At 38.1% G+C, this 19,922-nt stretch overlaps 1 protein-coding gene across 2 annotated transcripts in view; it reads left to right on the top strand.

Moving 5' to 3' along the window:
• The window catches only part of LOC139937035 (glutamate decarboxylase 1-like), a 44,507-nt gene extending 25,422 nt beyond the window's left edge, over positions 1-19,085 (top strand). For both annotated transcript variants that reach the window (XM_071931996.1, XM_071931995.1), the window contains 11 exons: positions 489-607; positions 2,484-2,563; positions 3,182-3,236; positions 3,975-4,091; positions 4,763-4,827; positions 6,047-6,125; positions 7,353-7,502; positions 9,414-9,463; positions 10,246-10,300; positions 10,853-10,942; positions 15,330-19,085. In XM_071931996.1, coding sequence (XP_071788097.1) covers positions 489-607; positions 2,484-2,563; positions 3,182-3,236; positions 3,975-4,091; positions 4,763-4,827; positions 6,047-6,125; positions 7,353-7,502; positions 9,414-9,463; positions 10,246-10,300; positions 10,853-10,942; positions 15,330-15,503 — 1,034 coding nt within the window. In that variant the 3' untranslated portion in view covers positions 15,504-19,085. The remainder of the gene's footprint in view (positions 1-488; positions 608-2,483; positions 2,564-3,181; positions 3,237-3,974; positions 4,092-4,762; positions 4,828-6,046; positions 6,126-7,352; positions 7,503-9,413; positions 9,464-10,245; positions 10,301-10,852; positions 10,943-15,329) is intronic.
• The last annotated feature ends 837 nt before the right edge of the window (positions 19,086-19,922 follow it).

Below are 19,922 nucleotides of genomic sequence, written 5' to 3'. Positions count from 1 at the left end.
TCTTCATCCTCATCTTACAAACCAGAACGTTTGTAAGAGCGGGGAACCTCTGAGTAAAAACAAAAAGATAAATTAGACAATAGGTGGTTGTTTGTGAACAAAAACAAAGTTGTTCTGTAAACAGATGGTAAAAAGTTGCCCATACGTCCAAACACAAAGTTGTTCTGTAAACAGATGGTAAAAAGTTGCCAATACGTCCACTCCGTTTGCACACACTGTTGTGCCTTAAAGGGGTAGTTTGCAAAACTTCCATTGTGAAATTTACGGCACTTTACCTGACCCTAGCTGCCAAGTAAAGCACCGTACATTTTACGGATTTGTTTAGTGCACCGTTTAAGCCCGTTCGGTCGCATTTTTCAATACGTAGTAAGAACGAGTTTGGTGGTGATAGGGGCTTGAAGAGCAAAGATTTTGTCTTTAAAAATGCACTTAATAATGTTGATCTTGATCTAAAATGAACCAATTATCGTTTTCCGTTTTTGTCGCAGGTGGTGCAGTATCCAACCTCTACGCGGTGCAGTGTGCCAGGCATAAGTACGTCCCGTCCTGCAAGCGAAGAGGATTGCAGAGTTCATCGAGGAATTTGGTACTTTTTACTTCGGAACATGTAAGTATCATCTTGATCACGAATAGTAGTTACATAACGTAACGTAGCGTAATTAGGTTACGTAACGTAATGTGTACATTGTTTTTAAGTGGTGCCCCACTTATTTTTCGCTTTATAGCAAACAAATTGCTTAGCAGTAGTTTCTGCTGAACAGCTTTGTGAGATTGTGCCCTGTCGTCTTTTGGGCTTATGGCTCCGGTTATTGGCTCACAAAGTAAGAAGTTAGAGCCGAAGCTAATCTCTTGAACATATTTGAACACGGCTTTCTTAAAGTTAAAACTGAGCATGACTGTGCTTTCATGACACCATGGCGTGTCGTGACCAAGTGGTGTAGTCAGCAGCAGAGTGTAAAAATATCAGTCAATCAATCAATCGATCAATCAATCAATCAGTTTATTTCCACAGTTTCAAAATCACAATCGGTATCAAATCATAGGCAATGTAAGTTGGAAATTAAGAAATACATAGTTGTTCGACAAGATTAATTACATGAATAATAAGCATTGACCTTCGTGAAACTGTGGGGGACCCATAAAGAAGCAAAGCTGTAAGGGTAAGAGCTTGTAAGTGTGGGTCCAAATCCCGGTCATGACACATGTACCCTTGGGCAAGGCACTTAACAATTGTTGCTTCGTAAAAAGTAGATAAGTAAGTGATGTGTGCTCTCCCAGCCAGGCTCCTACTATTGATATCCTTGCACAGACATGTAGGCATACATCATTACGGATTGTGAAGGCCCCATACGTGGGTGGCAACGTGTCCCGAGTGGCACTTGAATTAGGCTGACATGACAGAGACACAGGGGATGTGATATTGATCAAAAGCATCAACTGGTAATTGACAACTCCGAACAACGCCAGCCACATTGCATCTGTACAACTATCTCAACATTTCGCAATGGAGTTGATACATTTAAACATTGTGGACTTCATCAAATGTCTCAGGAGAAATAAGAATCATAAATGGTCTTGGATATAAAAATCCACCTCAGACGAAATCAAGAAAAATGCGTAAAATTATATAATGAAACATCAATCAAGTAACCCCAAACAACAATGCCGAAAACGGGAAGGACAAAAAACCGAATCAACCATTTACTTGCTTACTATGTGCAAAAGGTTACGAGCACTCCACGGTGTTGGTCAAGTCTCCTCTTTCTTACAAACAAAATAACACAGTCATTTCAAAATAATATTTTCCACCCCTTCTGTGCAACTCACTGCACTTTTATGACCATTGGAGTAAATTTGAACAGAGGTAAAAAAGGGCACGACACTCGTGTCCCGCGAGATGACTTGAGTGTGGTGTGCAAACTGTAAAAATGACTGCAACGTCGCAAACAGTTATAGAATTACATGCGATGGAAGGAAACAAAATATGAAAGTACTTGCAAGTTGGTAATTCTAAAATTAATTTGAAAACTGTGGTAGCAAGCACGTGTCACGAGGCTGTAGCTTGGGCTGAATTTCATCAAAGCTGTTAACCGGTAAGCAACTTTTTTGGTGCCTACTGTAGCAGAAAAATGTGCGTTAGCATAAACGTATTTCAATAATGACTTTTCAAGTAAGCAGGACAATTCTAAGCGCGCATGCATGTTCAGCCTGGATTTACTTTAATGCGTTACTCACTTATCAGCGTGTAAGCCAGCATTTATACTTGCGTAATACGGTAAACAAGAAGTAGAACTTCTGCTAAGCACGAAACGACTGCTTAATGTTTTACAAATTGGGCACTGATAGTCATTAACAAAAAAATGGGAATTGCATCTTACACTTATTTTTTTATTTATTTATTTTTTGATTTAAATCGCATATAATTTCATTTAGCTTGGTATTTGGTTTATTTTTTTGTTTGTTCGTAATTACCTTTTTTCCAGAGTCATTTCTCACTGCGACGGGCTGCTGCAATCTTGGGCATTGGCACAGACAATGTGGTGTACATTGACACCGATGTAAGGTAAGTTAAAATCCAGTACAGTTTTGTTTATGTAGTATTATAACATTAAAAGCGGAAAGATTTTACAGAATAGCTACCATACACTTTTGAAATGGCTGCCGAATAAAATATATATGATTTTTGGGGAAAAGGTTTAGATGTATGGATAGCTTATGGATTCCACTTTCATATGATACCAAAAACTCCAAAATTAATTCATGCTTGGGTGAGCACTGCTCACTGAAGAATAAGTAGCCGACATCTTGGAGTGAATTTTGCAAGCATAAGAGACTTACCTCTCACAAATTGGAGGGCTAATTACTGTGCAACATAATTTTCATACCCTTTACAAGAGTGAGCAGTGCTCACCCAAGCATGAACGGACTTTTGCAAGCATTTCGGACTTTTTGAAAGTTGAACCCAAAGCTATCTATACATATAAACCATTTCCCCCAGAGTCATATACGTTTTATTCGGCAGCCATTTCAAAAGTGTATAGGTTTGTTTTTGAGACACCCTGTATATAGGCATGTCTGTTTCGCGAGTTATTCAAGCTACTTCATGTGTTGTCTCATTTTCTTTCCTTTGTAGGACATTAGTTTTTCTCTCAACCACTATGTTTCTGTTTTTATAACACAGGGGTAAAATGAAGATGGAGGATCTTGAAAATAAGATACAGCAAGCTATTGCCAGAGTAAGTGTACCCCTCTTGTCAAAACTACTACATATAGCAATTAATTCAATACATTTTGTATTACAAAGTACACCAGTTGGTAGTATTGGCCCAAGATGTCACTATCTCGTAGCGTAACGTAACATAACGACCCATAACGTAACATAACGACCCATAACGTAACGTAACGTAACGTAACGTAACGTAACGTAACGTAACTTAACGTATTATAGCGTAACACACATGGCCAACACAACACAACTTAACATTACATTATGTAACATTACATTATGTAACATAACGTAATGTAACGTAACATTATGTAACACAACGTAACATAGCATAGCGTAACACAAAATAACGTGATAACCCTACAGAGGGCGCTCTTTTCTTCTTGAATTCTGGAAACCGAACCAAGAATAGACTTGGGCAAAGCTAGCAGGCAATAATGGCGCGCTGCCCATGGTGGAGAGAATAGACTTACGCAAAGCCAGCGGGGATACGGCTCGCTGCTCATGCATCGGTAGCGAGGTTGGGAAATAATTTTTGCGAAGGTCATGTTACCAAGACTAACATGTTGGTCGATTACACTTCCCTTTGACCACTTATAAACTAAAGTGATCCCAAGTTTTAGACATGCGTCCTTTTTGGACTAATCAACTTCTGATCCTGCCAATATATGAGCATTTGTTTTTAAAATAATAATAAACTCAACCGTTGAGTTTAGTTTTTAATTTTAATGGATTTTTATTTACCCAGGGTGACAAGCCGTTTTTCGTCAATGCAACCGCGGGTACGACCGTTCTGGGCGCCTTCGACCCCATCAATGCCGTGGCCGATATCTGCGAGAAGTACGACCTATGGATGCATGTCGACGTAAGTACTAGTCTTGGCCCAAGACGTCTGTGAACGATAGTGGACAGTGTACTACGCTCAGTTGTAAATCGCTAAAATCGTCCCGCAGTAATATAGTTAAGTTAGTTAAAATCACACCGTAAGAGGGCGCGCTTTAGCGATTTACAACCGCGCATAGAAGACTACCAACTATCTTTCACCGACGTCTTGGGCCGAATCATACATTTCACAATAAATTTCGTTTTTGTTTTTAAGCTGGTTTTTCGCCCTTAATAAGCATTTTGAAAAAGTTACCCCGTTCTGACGGCATTATTTCAAGGCAAAAGGGTGTATGTCGTGTTAGCTATTTTTATGTTGTTAATTTTTTTTTTTTTTTTTCTTTTTGGGGGGGGGGGGGGGGGGCAAAAGGGTGTATCCGAAGGTACTCTGTATCATTTACCCTTGAGATTGGTTCATGTACAGGGGTGGTTGTTTTATGCTTCTTATATAGTGCGAATATCCGTCACTAAGTGAATTTAACATTCTGTAATGATTTTCCTGCAAGGTATGTGTGACTAAGTTTGAATTTTATGAAACATTATATTATTCCAACTGCAGAAAACCTCGCAGCAATATGAAATGACACTCGCAATCTATCTAATCGTTATGCCATTGCTATTAATTTTTTCCTCACTTGTTGGTTTTGGTCGTAGGGGGCGTGGGGAGGCGGTTTACTGATGTCCCGTAAACACAGACACAAGCTTGAAGGCGTACACAGGTAAGGTGGTCAAATTAATTCGTTTTTTACCTTCAAGATTGATGGATTCATGGCACCAGAGAGGGCGCTATAAGTGACAGCTATACCACATGGATGCACCACACTATTAATAAACTCACTAAATGCTAAATATTCAACAATTCTTAAAAATATTTTACTGTCTCTCAGCCTCTTGAAAAAACAATCAATTATATTTTCAGACTACTGAACTTCAGATACTACTTTCTGTCTTTAAGGAACATTACAGAATTGGTTTTTGCTAACAAAACACTTGCTGGCAGTGTAAACACTTTATGTAATCCACCCTATACATATATTGACAAACCTGTAGAAGTTTGAGATTGTTCGGCCATCTGGGTCACCAGAGAATAATGAAAAACCGATTACAAATTTTGCATTGCATCGATGCCAAAACAAAAACAAAACGCTCACTGAGGGATAAACTCCAAACGCAAAATTAGATTATTTATTTATCATCAAATATGACATTTCAGACAGAAATATTTTAAGGGATGTTTTCAACTATCATCATCATTAGACCGTGTAAGTTTTATGTAAGTCTGTGATCTTCAGAATTTTTGTTTCTTACCAATTCTGTAACGTTCCTTTTAAGACACTGGACACTATTGGTAATTGTCAAAGGCCAGTCTTCTCACTTAGTGTATCTCAACATATGTATGCAATAACAAACCTGTGAAAATTTGAGCTCAATTGGTCGTCAAAGTTGCGAGATAATAATGAAAGAAAAAACACCCTTGTTACTCGAAGTTGTGTGCTTTTAGATGGTTGATTTCGAGACCTCAAATTCTAAATCTGAGGTCTCGAATTCAAATTCGTGGAAAATTACTTCTTTCTTGAAAACTATGTCACTTCAGAGGGAGCCGTTTCTCACAATGTTTTATACTTTCAACCTCTCCCAATTACTCGTCACGTTTTATGATAATAACTATTTTGACTAAATACCAATAGTGTCCACTGTCTTTAATAATTAGATGTTGCATCGGGATAACACGTATATTTTGGTTATTACTCTTACCCTTCCACCTCTACTGTGTGTACAGTACATACACATCGATAACGGTACAAACCATATTACATTTCTTACTTGTACGATGCCACATTGAGTAGTGGTACAGAGAGACCACGGTATTTAGTTTTTACAAACATGTATTTGTTTTAAAGATTAATTGGAAGTTTTTTGACTGGTTGGTTTTTGTAGAGCAGACTCGGTGACTTGGAATCCGCACAAAGTGATGGGTGCCTTGCTGCAGTGCTCGGCAATACTCCTAAAGGAAGACGTAAGGAAACCATTTAAAAAAAATGTTTTAAGGCCTTATTGTCATTATTTGTTTTATTTGATAACAGACACGACAACGCAAGGCTAACTTTGGCATTTCTTGTGACCCTTTTGCTATATAAATGTTTTTAATTTTGCTTCGTTGTGATTGTTTTATTTTTCAATGGTTTGAAACCATAGATTAGACCATGAGTTTAAATCAAAAAGAAAAACCAATTAACTTTCGTAATCAACGTATGACAATAACAGCAGGCACGACAAGGACAACAAGAACATATCAAAGAAAAGCCTGCGTGGACCTTGATCTGGAATAGGTTGACCCAATCCAAGACCTTCATTGTTGTGTGAACTTACTATGTTTTTGCTTGCTTGATCAAGGCAAGTTTAAAAACAGTACGGACTACTTATTTACAAACATGTTTTTAAACAATAATTAGGCAGCACAAAAACTAATACATCGTGAACTTTTCAATAAATCAAAATTTAACAAACATGACTAAGGGCCTACTAAAAAATACGAGCATAAATAAGGAAAACCAATTAGCGAAAATAGTCCCCACAGGTGCGTGATACAAAACGAAACTTAGGTGACAACACAAATACAACGGGAATCTCAAGTGCCAATGTTTCGTCAAATGTTTTGGTCTAACATGAGCACATTGGTTGATTTATTTATTTTTTTTTTTTATTTTATTTTATTTTTTTTTATTTTTCGGGCCGGGGGGGGGGGGGGGGGTTACCGGTGCATTATTTGATTATGACAGCCGGAAATGTTAATGCAATAGCGACTTTGTTATATTCTGTAAAGTTATATCTTTTGTCAGTTTCCATTTGCCTCAGTGGAGGATGTATAGGGATACATCAATAATTCATTGTCATTGTCATTGTTATCGCTTGAGGAGGACTATCGCTGGAATATTGTTACTTGTATACCGTCCCTTTTCTTCGTTTTTGCTCAAATGTAAGTTTATGGTATTTGATGTATTGCATTGTGATGAGTTATCAATGTTATTTGCGGTAACACCATTATGTGCATCCTTTTGCCAGGTAGAGTTTGTTCTTTAGAGAACTGTCTTGCTACTACCGCGGAGTAGTTTTTTCGGATTAAGTTCGGGAGACGTCTCAGTTCTGAAAAGTCCTGTTTTTTAACTACACCTGGCTGGGCGGAAGGTAGAAAGTGAAAGTTACAATAATGTGTTTTTACTTAAATTTGTTCTTCGCTCTGTAGGGGATTTTGGAGGACGCAAACTCGATGAGGGCGCCCTACTTGTTCCAACAGGACAAGCACTACGACGTGTCCTACGATACCGGGGACAAGGCGATACAATGCGGCCGACACGTGGACGTATTCAAATTCTGGCTCATGTGGCGGGCGAAGGTAAGCCCGTTGTGGCGGTTTCAACTTTCCGCCGTGTTCAGTTTTCGGAATGATCAAATACGGTAACATTACGTCATGCGACGCCTGCGCACAGCAAGCGAAGAAGTCAATTGTTTATGCTTTACTGAGTCCCGTAATACTGAACACGGCGGAAGACTGAAACCGCCACACCGGGTCATTTTTAACTCCCCGTTTATTCTGTGGTGGAAGACTAATGGGTGGTACAGAACAAAGGAGTACACGTCGGGCTTCAAGTTAGTATTCCCCTGTGGAATAAAAATCAGTCAGCTTAAAGGAACACGTTGCCTTGGATCGGTCGAGTTGGTCTTTGAAAAGCGTTTGTTATAAAATGTACATAGGTAGAAAGATGCTGTAAAAGTAGAATACAATGATCCACACAGACATGCCTCGAAATTGTACGGTTTTCCTTTTACCTCGTCGACTAACACAGTCGGCCATTTATGGGAGTCAAATTTTTGACTCCCATAAATGGCCGACTGTGTTAGTTCGCACAGTAAAAGGAAAACCACGCAATTACGAGGCAAACTTGTGTGGATCATTGTATTCTACTTTTAAAACATCTTTCCAACCATATGCTTTTTATAACAAACGGTTAAAAACGCTTTTTTATAGACCAACTCGTCCGATCCAAAGCAACGTGTTCCTTTAATTTGCTAACGACTGTTTTACAATAGTAAAGGGACACGTTGCCTTGGATAGGGCGAGTTGGTACATGAAAAGCGTTTGAAACCGTTTGTTATGAAATGCATATATAGTTGGAAACATATTTTAAACAGTAGAATATAATGAACCACACAAATCCACTCGAAATTTCAAATGTTTCCTTTTATTTTGCGAACCAACACGGTCGGCAATTTTGTGGAGTTGCGTGCCGTGTTAGTTCACGACGTATAAGGAAAACCTAATGCCTAATTGGATTGAGGCCTTCGTAGAATTTACGATAGAAAATGTGAAGTTTCATTTATCAAAAGTGATATATACCTGCCTGCCAGCAAGTTCCCTGGAGAGCGCAATGTCTTTTTTGTTAGTTTGAACAAGGTGATGGTTTTGGACAGGTAAAATATATACGACAAACCACAAAAAGGTAAAACATTTAACCGTGGGTGCTACCGAAGTGCATATTGACGTTTCATAATAGAAAGACGCGGTTCTCAAAGCATCGTTTTATCAGACAAAGCTGGGGGAATTCCCAAAGCTCTCATTATTTTTTTTATGACAGGTTAAAGGCAGTGAACACTATTGGTAATTACTCAAAATAATTTTTAGCATACAAATTTAAGGTCTCGAAATCAAGCAACTGAAAGCACCTTCGTGTGACAAGGTTGTTTCTTTGGTTATTATCTCGCAACTTCGACGACCGATTGAGCTCAAATTTTCACAGATTTGTTACTTTATGCAAATGTCGAGATACACCACGTGAGAAGACTGATCTTTGACAATTACCAACAGTGTCCAGTGTCTTTACGCAGAGCTATGTTTTGAATTATTGGACCCATTTAGAAATGGCATTTAGCCAAGCTAGAAACACTGCCGTGACAAACCCATTCTTTTACCGAGTGCAGGGATCTTCACATGCATTAGACAACTCAAGGGACATGATGGCTTTACCTCCAATCCAAAGGACGATTAAGCAATTCATGGGGGAGTGTCATGACGAAGATCCCCAAACCCACATCCTGACAACACCATAACCTAAATCTGCCTCAGTCACTGCTCTGCCCCAACACTTCCCTGATTTGGGCTATACATTCAGCCACCGATGAGGTTGCCACAGAAACTAACAAACCAAATAACATTCCATTTTAAGCCAAATCTAACAAATACACTACACAGATTGGTCAAACATTTGAACCTATATAAATGTCGAACTGTTTGTATTTTTTATTACAGGGAACACGCGGATTTGAAAACCACATTAACAAGCTCTTTGATTTAGCACAGTGAGTAAAACAAAATTACAACTGTGTATTGTAATTGTCTATGAACAAAAAAAGACATTCCTATTAGGCCTAAACTTTGTCTGGTACAACTTTTAAAAATCTCTGGTTGATAGGAGTGTTGTCTCTGAGGAGAGGAGCCGTTTTGGTTAAATAATGAATGATAAAAGAGGAGCATGCATGCATATAGGAAATACATAAACTGAGGGGAAACAACTTTATACAAAACAAAACAAAAAAACAGCAACACGATTTTGTGGATCGGTCAGGAACAAAATGGCGAATTGAGTAGACATTTCGTCTGATAGCGCCCTCTTGTGAATCATTCAACTTTCCTCCTCAGCCCAAACCGTATTGGAGACAGACACTGGTGTGGCAATAGATTCTGCATGCGGATATTATGTGCCACCCCCCCCCCCCATACGACTTACTGTGTGCAAACGTATTGGATAGCGCCCTCTATTGAATCCTCCTCATCAAGTACATGCTAATTTCCCATTGGAGTGGCAGAAACTCCCAGGATGGATTTTACTGGGATACCGGTGTCCCAGGGAATTCTGTCCGTCGTGGTCTACCCTAATGGGAAATTAACATGGGTTGTAGGAGGATGAGTCAAAAGAGGGCGCTATCAGAATAAGTGTGAGCACAGTTTGCCATATGGGGGACAGAATCTCCGGTAAGACATAATCTGATGAGACAACGACACTATTCAACCATGAATGCCACCTTAAAACATTACAAATACAAATTTTGAAAACCATTTTTTTCAACTCCTTTGTATTCAGATATCTTCTGGAAAAGTTGAAGTCAAGGGAAGGATTCAAAGTTGTTCATGAAAAGGTAAGGTTTTTGAAAATAAGGTTTTCCAATTTAAAAGGGACACGATACCTTGGATCGGGCGATAAAAAGCATTCGTTATGAAATTAATAACAATGGCCGAAAAGAGGTTTTGAAAGTAGAATACAAAGATGCCCACAAATGAGCCTGTGGTTTTTGGGTTTACTTCGTGAACAGACAAGGTCCGCCACTTTGTAGAACACAACTGTTAACTTGTGCCATGACGCTTTTTATAGCCCAAAATAGCCCCAAATCGCCCAAATTCAAGGCAATGTCCCCATAAGCAGGCATGATCTTAAATTTCCTTCGTCTTAATCTAACGAAAAATTTTTGATAACGCCTCCAACCGACTAAATATATTTCGCAAAATGTCTTGTTTAGATTAAGTAAAACAAAAAGTCGGATCCGAAACCTCGACTCAATCAATTTTTGACAACTAAAATCAGTTAGTTCACCCTTGAACAAAATTTCCACACTGATTTATTTTTATCAAAATTCACTCGTTACCGTTTTTAAACATATGCATTTTGTATTTATATTATGATATGATTCCAGCCAGAATACACCAACGTCTGCTTCTGGTACATCCCACCCAGTCTCAGATCAATGGAGGAAGGCACAGAAAAACAACTACGTCTCCACAAGGTAAGGACAAACAAACAAAAACAAAAAACATAAACAACTATGGCACCAGGCGGCAATGGGGGACTTTGGTACGCTATAGGTTGCAGCAGACTTCCCAAGTAAATTTTCATTGATTACAATGTTCCTGAGCACACGCACATTAGTCTGTTGCACTCTCTAGCAGCCAAAACAAAAACCACACAAAAACTCCAGTTAAAGGCAGTGCACAACTACTCAAAATAATTATTAGCGTAAGACCTTTCTTAGTAACGAGTAATGGGGAGAGGTTGATGGTATAAAACATTGTGAGAAATGGCTCCCTCTGAGGTGCCATAGTTTTCGAGAAAGAAGTAATTTTCCACGAATTTGATTTCGAGACCTCAAGTTTAGAACTTGAGGTCTCGAAATCAACTGCCAAAACGCACAAAACTTCGTGTGACAAGTGTATTTTTTCTTTCATTATTATCTCGCAAATTCGATGACCGATTGAGCTCAAATTTTCACAGGTTTGTTATTTTATGCATATGTTGAGATACACCAAGTGAGAAGACTAGTCTTTGATAATTACCAATAGTGTCCATTGCCTTTATCTGACATCGGCAAAATGTAGAAGACAAATAAATGCTACAAATTGGTCTAACTACCACCTTGGTAGAGAGCGCTGGCACATCCGGAGGCCTCTGGTGGTTTTAAATCCCGCTCTTGTTAAGTTTTCTTAATTCAACCCCAAATGAAATCATAACACGATAAAATGTTATAGGAGGTAGCTTATAATAAACCCTTGCTCAAAATAACGAAAACGGTGGATTTTACATCATTATTACCCTTTTTAGTGTCTCATACGTTTTGCAATTACTTCGCAACAAAATGCTATCAATTCAAATTCTTTATTAAGCATCTGTCACTGATGCTAGTTTTGCTTCGGGTATGAAGAAGATAAATTGTTGTTATCGCTATACAACGATTGGTGTACGGGTACAAACAAATAAAACATCTGCCACATGTATCTAATGCATGGATATGGCACGGCATTTTGTGCGTTGGACTTTGTGTGATTGACTTAGTGTGTTTGACTTTGTGATCTAGAGTCTAGGATATGTGCGCTTTATAAGAACTTTGTATTATGTAATCACGCCTTGATTTGTTTCTTATTGCATTGTTATGATGGAAAATCGGAACTTATTCTAAATTATATAGTTCACAAAGCAATTAAATGGAAACTGGGGTCCGAGTTTTGATTTCCGAGATGTGCTGCACCCACATCAACTCGTACCAATCAAACCACAGATAAAGCGTTTGTCTAATGATTATAACTGTATCCAATGAAATCGCTGGAACTGAAAAGCAGGTACATGTCTTTATATCCTTGCGGATAAAATCAGGGGACCTAGTCTAAGGTACACCGTAAAGTTTACGCAGCTGCTTTACCTGGCAGCTATAGAGTGCCAGGTAAAGTGCCGTAAATTTTACAGTTAAAGTTTGTAATTTGTGCCTGAAAGGAGTAGTTTGCAAAACTTCAACCGTGAAATTTACGGCACTTTACCTGGCACCCTAGCTGCCATCCAGGTGAAGCAGCGTAAATTTTCCTGATTTTTTTTGTCCTACTGTAGCCCCTTCAGTTATCAAAGAACTGCTCTTCGTGGACAATTCTCAATATTGGTGTCAGATTCTCCAATAAGTGAAGATACACCTGTATGATTACACTGAGATACTATCTGAATGGACATTATCCTTTCAAAATTCTCACAAAGGCGACCTAGAAACGGGCACAAAGCCTGTAGCTTTTAACCATTGACGTAGACCTGATTTGTTGTAAGGTGAGACCTCCATTAGACGCCGTTTCGTATACCGCAGTCGTCTAGCAAACATGACTGAAAGGTCTACAAAATCAATATTTTCCCTCTCATTTTTCTCTCTTTTTGTTCGGCAATATACATACAAACTCTGTTGAACACATGCACATAACCCACCGTTTGTATATTTGCCTCTTTGCTCTTGCGACAACAGTAACGATTGCCTGGTAAGGTTTTTCCTATCAACATTGTTTTAAGAAAGGGCGCGAACTGAGATCGATTTATTGATAATTTATCTTAAAAAAAAAAAAAACATTTAAAGAAATGATGGCGGTTTACGATTTTTCTTCTTGTAACAACACTAATGGTTGCCGGTCTCGTCGAGATTGACCCAATAAAGGGCGCGAACTACGATCGAATTTTTCAATGTTATAAAAAAACTGTCTTGCGGTTTTATAACCGTCTTAAAGGAACACATTGCCTTGGATCGGTCGAGTTGGTCTTTGAAAAGCAATTGTAACCGTTTTTTATAAAATGCATATGGGTAGAAAGATGTTGTAAAAGTAGAATACAATGATCCACACAAATATGCCTCGAAATTGCGTGGTTTTCCTTTTACCTCGTCGACTAACACGGTCGGCCATTTATGGGGGTCAAAATTTTGACTCCCATAAATGGCCGACCGTGTTAGTTCGCACAGTAAAAGGAAAACCACGCAATTTCGAGGCAAACTTGTGTGGATCATTGTATTCTACTTTTACAACATCTTTCTACCCATATGCATTTTATAACAAACGGTTGCAAACGCTTTTCATAGACCAACTCGACCGATCCAAGGCAACGTGTTCCTTTAAAGATCTTGAAAGATTTGCCAGTTTGACGTACTAACAATTATAGCGGCTGTATGACTGGCACTTTGACAGCGTTGTATATCTTCAGTATACAAACTTATAATTTTTAAAGCCGGTCATTATTTTCTAGGCTGTTATGAGAAAGGATGAGTCCAAACTTCAGCCTATATATCAATGAGCAGTTGGTGAACAAAATCCCTGCACCATACAATGTATGCAGCTATGATATGATGGAATGGAATGTGAAATTAAAAAGCTTCCATGGCGCAATGTTATACAGAACTGTGTGATCTTCATTTCAGGTACTGCTACCCGTAAGCACACGAAAGGGCATGCTAACCTTCAGCTGCTTAATGTATGAAAACGCTAACCTGTGAAAAACGCTTACGCTTAAGCACTTTTTTTCTTGTGTAGTTAGCACACACATTTGCTTACTACTCTGGAACTGGCTCTATGTGAGGTTTTGATTACAGATCGAGTACAAATTCCTGCATTCAACACGTTCACTCTCAGACAGAACGTCAGTGTTTTTTTTTTACACCAATATTTGAAAATCCGTCATTTCTAAACGCCATGTATAGAATCACAAACATCTCAACTCCGTTAAAATGTAACCATTTTCTTCAAGATCAATTTCACTCAACAAACACAAGCATGACAATAACATAACATGGTATCTGTTTCGCAGCAATCTACTGATCTTTCCTTTGGGATGGTCATGACTATAGTATAACAATAATAATATGAATATTTATAATGCACCGGTATCCATCAAAAATGATAATCACGGCGCAGTAAACCGGACAAATTATATGAAGAAAACTAATTATATAATTATATAGCAACCATACTTGAAAGAAAACAGAACAATACGTTAATGGGCTATCAGCTTGAGTGAACAACAATGAATGACGAGCTAACTGCTTACCAACCAAAATGATCTATGGTATAAATGAGAACAATAGTTGGTGACCTGACGTTTCGAACCTGTGGTGGCGTGTATTAAAGGCATTGGACACTATTGGTAATTACTCAAAATAATTATTAGCATAAAACCTTACTTGGTGACGAGTAATCGGGAGAGGTTGATAGTAAAAAAACATTGTGAGAAACGGCACCCTCTGAAGTGGCATATTTTTTTGAGAAACAAGTAATTTTCCACGAATTTGATTTCGAGACCTCAGATTTAGAATTTGAGGTCTCGAAATCAACCATCTAAAAGCACACAATTTCGTGTGACAAGGGTGTTTTTTCTTTTATTGTTATCTCGCAACTTCGACGACCAATTGAGCTCAAATGTTTACAGGTTTGTTATTTTATGCATATATTGAGATACACTCACTAGTGAGGAGACTGGTCTTTGACAATTACCAATAGTGTCCACCGTCTTTAAGCAAGACACTTAACCAGGATTGCTTTGTAAAGTTTGGAGGTAGTGCTTTCTGCATGCTCTATCAGCCAGGCTTCTGACGGATTATACCCAAGCCTACACCTGTATATGGACTGTAAAGGTGTTACCATGTTTTAGCCCCAAGAGTATAGGTGGCAACGGCCCCTGGAAAAAAAGTTGATTGGTGCCGACACCTTATAATAGTGGCCTTCAGGTCTTGTGTGTCAGGCGACTTGCACAAAAAACAGAGTCTTTTTAGAAGGCTTTATTTTTAGCCTTCGAGAAAGGCTAGGGTCGAAACGTCGGCTATAACAATTATTGACAACAAGGAATGGTATCTTCATTTATCACTTACCCTTTCGTCCCATCTGTAGGTCGCCCCCGCCATCAAAGGCCGCATGATGGCCACTGGTACTCTCATGGTTGGTTACCAGCCGCTCGGGGACAAGGTGAACTTCTTCCGTAGTGTGTTCTCCAACCCAGCCGCCACCAAGTCGGACGTTGACTTTCTGCTGGACGAATTGGAAAGACTGGGACGAGATTTGTGATCAATAGATGGAACTGGACAGTGAGCCTGCATATCAAAACAGAGAGCAATTTCTTAAAAAATGAGGTTATTATTAATTATTTCTTTGTTTATGTTTTAAGGTAGGAACATTACCTGTGTTTTTCCAATATACATTAGGGTTAACATCACAGTGTTGTTAACAAGAAGGTTTTAAAAGAAGGGCACATTAAACCCAAAATGGGAAAACTTCACAATGTCGATCTAAAGAATATATCTTCCTTAATCCAACGCGCAAAAGTTCGTAGAAAAATCTTACAACAATGAGCAATATTCGTGGCTTATGTTTAGTTATTGAATAAAAATTGGGATCGGGCACGTGGAAATCCTTTGTATAATTTGAGGGGCGGGAGAAGGGGGAGTCCACATACTCAAGTCAGGCACGGGAAACTAAAACCACATGCAAACACGCTGTGGAGGCGGGAGTTTGGATTCGTATACCATGCTCAATATGTGGCATACGGTGTTCTGCAAGTGTTCTTAATGTTTAAACGCGTGTACATAAGTGACCCCTCCATAAAATCCCTCGAGGAAATCAATACATTCCCAATCAGTATGAAGACATGCAATATATCGAGCACCAAATGGGGACTCGGGGTGCAATTCGGGACTCCACATGGGGTGAGAGAAAACTCTTTTTTTCCCTTCACATTAATAATACGTCCAGTGGTCTATTTAACAAAGATGTCTCTAACAGTCAATAGGACTCTTTGGGAGTTATTAAAAACATACCGCTAGTCCTAAGTTATGACGAGTTCGTCCTACCTCGAGAGCAGACTAGTCTCAACTCTTTGTGAAATCTACCCCAGCCTATCACACTTGCTTAAGACGCAGACCCTAGAGAACAAAATAATATTGCTTTTGACTGAGATGTTGCCGGGGTGCAAAGACAAGCACCAATAACCGACCTAATATGGCACATTACGTCGGTTCCTAGCATCTTGTTTGTTGTATCTAATGTCTAGTCTTCTTGTAGCTAAGTTAGACAAAAATGCCGCTGGGGGCAAACTTTCCATAAGTTTTCTTTTAGTTACTTAGGCTTGGATGTGTTCATTACAGGCACTGGACACCTTTTGTAATTTTAAAAGCGCAGTATTCTCACTTGGTGTATCCCAACATAGAATAACAAATCTGTGAACATTTTTTTCTCAATAGGTCATCGAAGTTGCGAGAGAATATACAAACAAAAACTGTTTTTCACAACACTATTTTCGTGAGAAATAATCTCTTTCTCAAAAACGTTACTTCAGAGGGAGCCGTTTCTCACAATGTGTTATACACACAATGTGTTGAAACCATAGGTGCTATGGGTGTGGTTATATAATAAATTGGGCGATAAAACACAAATTCCTGTCCGAAAAAGTAAAAGTCGTTTTCATGCGAAGGTATGGAACTAAGTAAGGCTACCCTTTTGCCCGCGAATGGCTACGAAACCTATATAATTATCAAGATAAATAGCAAATATATTGTTAATTTTAGGTTTACAATCATATCAGATCTATTTGTAATCTTGTAAATGCGGGTTCGCTATATTGTTTCCTAAATTAAAACAAAATAAAAGCATTAAATAATTTGTAATGTATTTGTAAAAATCAAAATAGATAAATAACTATAAACAAACAACTATAAATAATGTATTGTGATATGACTATAATTTAATAATGGAATAATATTAGTATAATAAGTGAAGCATAATTATGTATTTGGTTGTTGTATTCATGTACAGTTTTTGTTATATAGGTGCTGCTGCATATGCAGCTTTAACAAGTTATAATAAATGTATTGCTAGAAATGTTTATCATTTTCAAATAATTTTGTTGAAACTATTTAAACACTGCCGTGCAATAAAAAGCAATCTGTGAAAGTCAGTGACGCCATCAATTACACCAACTTAAAGGAGCCCGTTTTGTCCAGAGTGCCGCCAGAACAACAACTTACTGTACATGGTGATTTGAGGAAACTACACCTCAGCATTACCGATGACGAGTAAAACAACGAACTAGTAAACAACATTAATGGGTTGTTAGAATTTCCGTTCACGGTGCGTCTTAAAAACCAGTGTGAAGCCAACAATCTGAATATGAAAATACATCAGTTAGTTTGATATTGAACATTGGAGATTCATATAGGTTTGTACAGCGGATGTCTGCACTTTGCTATTTCGATTTTGGACATTCACGTACAGTTGGTTAAAGGTGAATGGCTACTTTTCACTTGAGATTGCTGTACAAACCTACATGAATGTACAGTGTCCAATATCAAAAGAACAAGTAGACATTTGCTGAATAAACCGATGTACAATATTCAATATCAAACCGACTTTACGGTCATCCGGTTTAGTGGTAAAAGCCACGGTAGACAATGCGCACAATAATGTGAATATGCTCCAAACGTATACTAAGCCGGGGAAAATGATGCATTGGAAAGTTATTGAATAAAGTGCGTATAAGCAATTATGAATTAATATGCAAAATTTAGCTGTGTTTCTTGAGAATTGAGAGTAAAAGTTTAATAGGTTTTCTGCCATTAATAAATAATTATTGGAAGGTTAAATTCTGCATTGTTAAATAGAAAACATCTCTTTGGGGGTAATTCTATTTACAGAAATGTAACCATAATGCCATATAATTTTGTATTGTCATGAGCCATTTCATTGTTTATGTTTTGCTTTTGTTTTACTGGAAATGAGTACTTTGCGTGTCTTAGAACTGTAGTCCATTCCCTTGCACACGACGCAATGTAACCATTTGATTCAATTAATGTCCAGCCACTACAACATGCAGAGTGTTTTTGCACACTATGCCAGATATATTGGTAACCATCTTTCCAAATGTTGACTGAACAGAAATGACTGTACGAAGATCTTCCTCTGTAGATGTGTCTGTCTCACTGAATGTGAGAGAAGATCAAAAGGAATCAAACAACCAGACAGACTGAATCCCGGTTCATATACTTCCTGCGAATGCGAAAACGATACGAATTTTGACGTCACAAAATTTGCAACGAATCATTCGCTTGAGTTGAGCTGTGTTCTCTTTATGTAAAAGAATGAAAAAGCACTCTTTGAAGAGCCATTTGAAGGACAACTCTTTTTCGAGTGGTCTTCCACTCTTTTGGTTTGAGGTTTGCATCTTTTTTGAGTGATTTGTTCACTCTGTCCTTGAGTGAAACCCCTCTAAAAGAGTGAAATAACCACCACTCTTTTTGAAGAGCCATATGAGGGACAGCTGGAAATGTAAAGAGTGCTTTTCACTCGTTTACATTTATAGAGACAAGCTCAAATCCCGAAACACATTCGCTGCGATGGCAGCCCCGTGATCCGTCAAAATTCGCATCACATTATCATTTGCAGGAGGCAGTAGGAACCGGGCTTTAGTTGATTACATTAATGAAAGTTGCATTCTGAAAGATCTTGTCCAAGAAAGGGCCATAATTCTGAGCTGGCGTTGTAACATATTATTTGATATCAACCTTGAGGATTCGCTGATACTGTTGGATTACCTAAGGGGGCGTATAGGTATAGAGGGGGGGGGGAGGGTATATAACAGCACTTTGCGAACTCGCAATTAGGATTCCAATAAGACACAATTCAATTTCACTGCCCCAGAATATCCCTAGATAAAAACCGTCAAGCACGCATCAAGTCTTAATTTACGGATTTATTTCTTTGATTTGAAAAAAAAAAGAGCTTCTGCCTCGGTTTGTATAATGAATCATTCTTTAACCTTGTTCAACCCAACCCGGATTGTATCCAATTAGAGTTATTGTTAAACCCCTGATAATTATAAATGCACGTTTTGAGATCTTCGTTTTGTCTAATAAAGCTTCGAAAGATAACCCACTTTATAATGATTTGTTTTTTTTCTTTTCTATTATAGTTTCTCATGTCACATTATTCTCTGTTTGGTACATGCGTGCAGTGGTTAATTTTGAGTGTACTGGCAAGAAGTACAGAAGCTTTGGATAGTATAATGCATACAATTATTTCGCTTTGAAGTAATGCAGTTATGGAAAAAAAAGATAATTCACAAATTTGTATTAAGAAATTAACTTCGCGCAATAAACGCTGTTTAGATTATGCATTCCTGTCCCTAAAAGGATTATTCTTCCTGCGTGGACACTTTTCGCGTAGGAGTTTCGGCGATATATCAAAACGCGACCATTTAAAAAAAAAAAAAAAATCGGTCTAATTTTATTGTTAAAACAACTGCATTTATATATTATATGATACAACAAATAAATGATAGGTACTAAAAACGTTAGTGGTAGGTTCAGGGTATTTCTACAATATTGTAAAAAAAAAAGAAAAAAAAATCATTAACGCTCCTTTCAATGTGCATAAAACATTTTAAGAAACGGCTCCCTTTGAAGTAACGTAGTTTTTGAGAAAGAGGTTAATTCT

The sequence above is a fragment of the Asterias amurensis genome, chromosome 5 (genome assembly GCF_032118995.1).
Source record: "Asterias amurensis chromosome 5, ASM3211899v1".
Classification (NCBI taxonomy): domain Eukaryota; kingdom Metazoa; phylum Echinodermata; class Asteroidea; order Forcipulatida; family Asteriidae; genus Asterias; species Asterias amurensis.
This window is presented reverse-complemented; position numbering and strand designations above follow the sequence as displayed.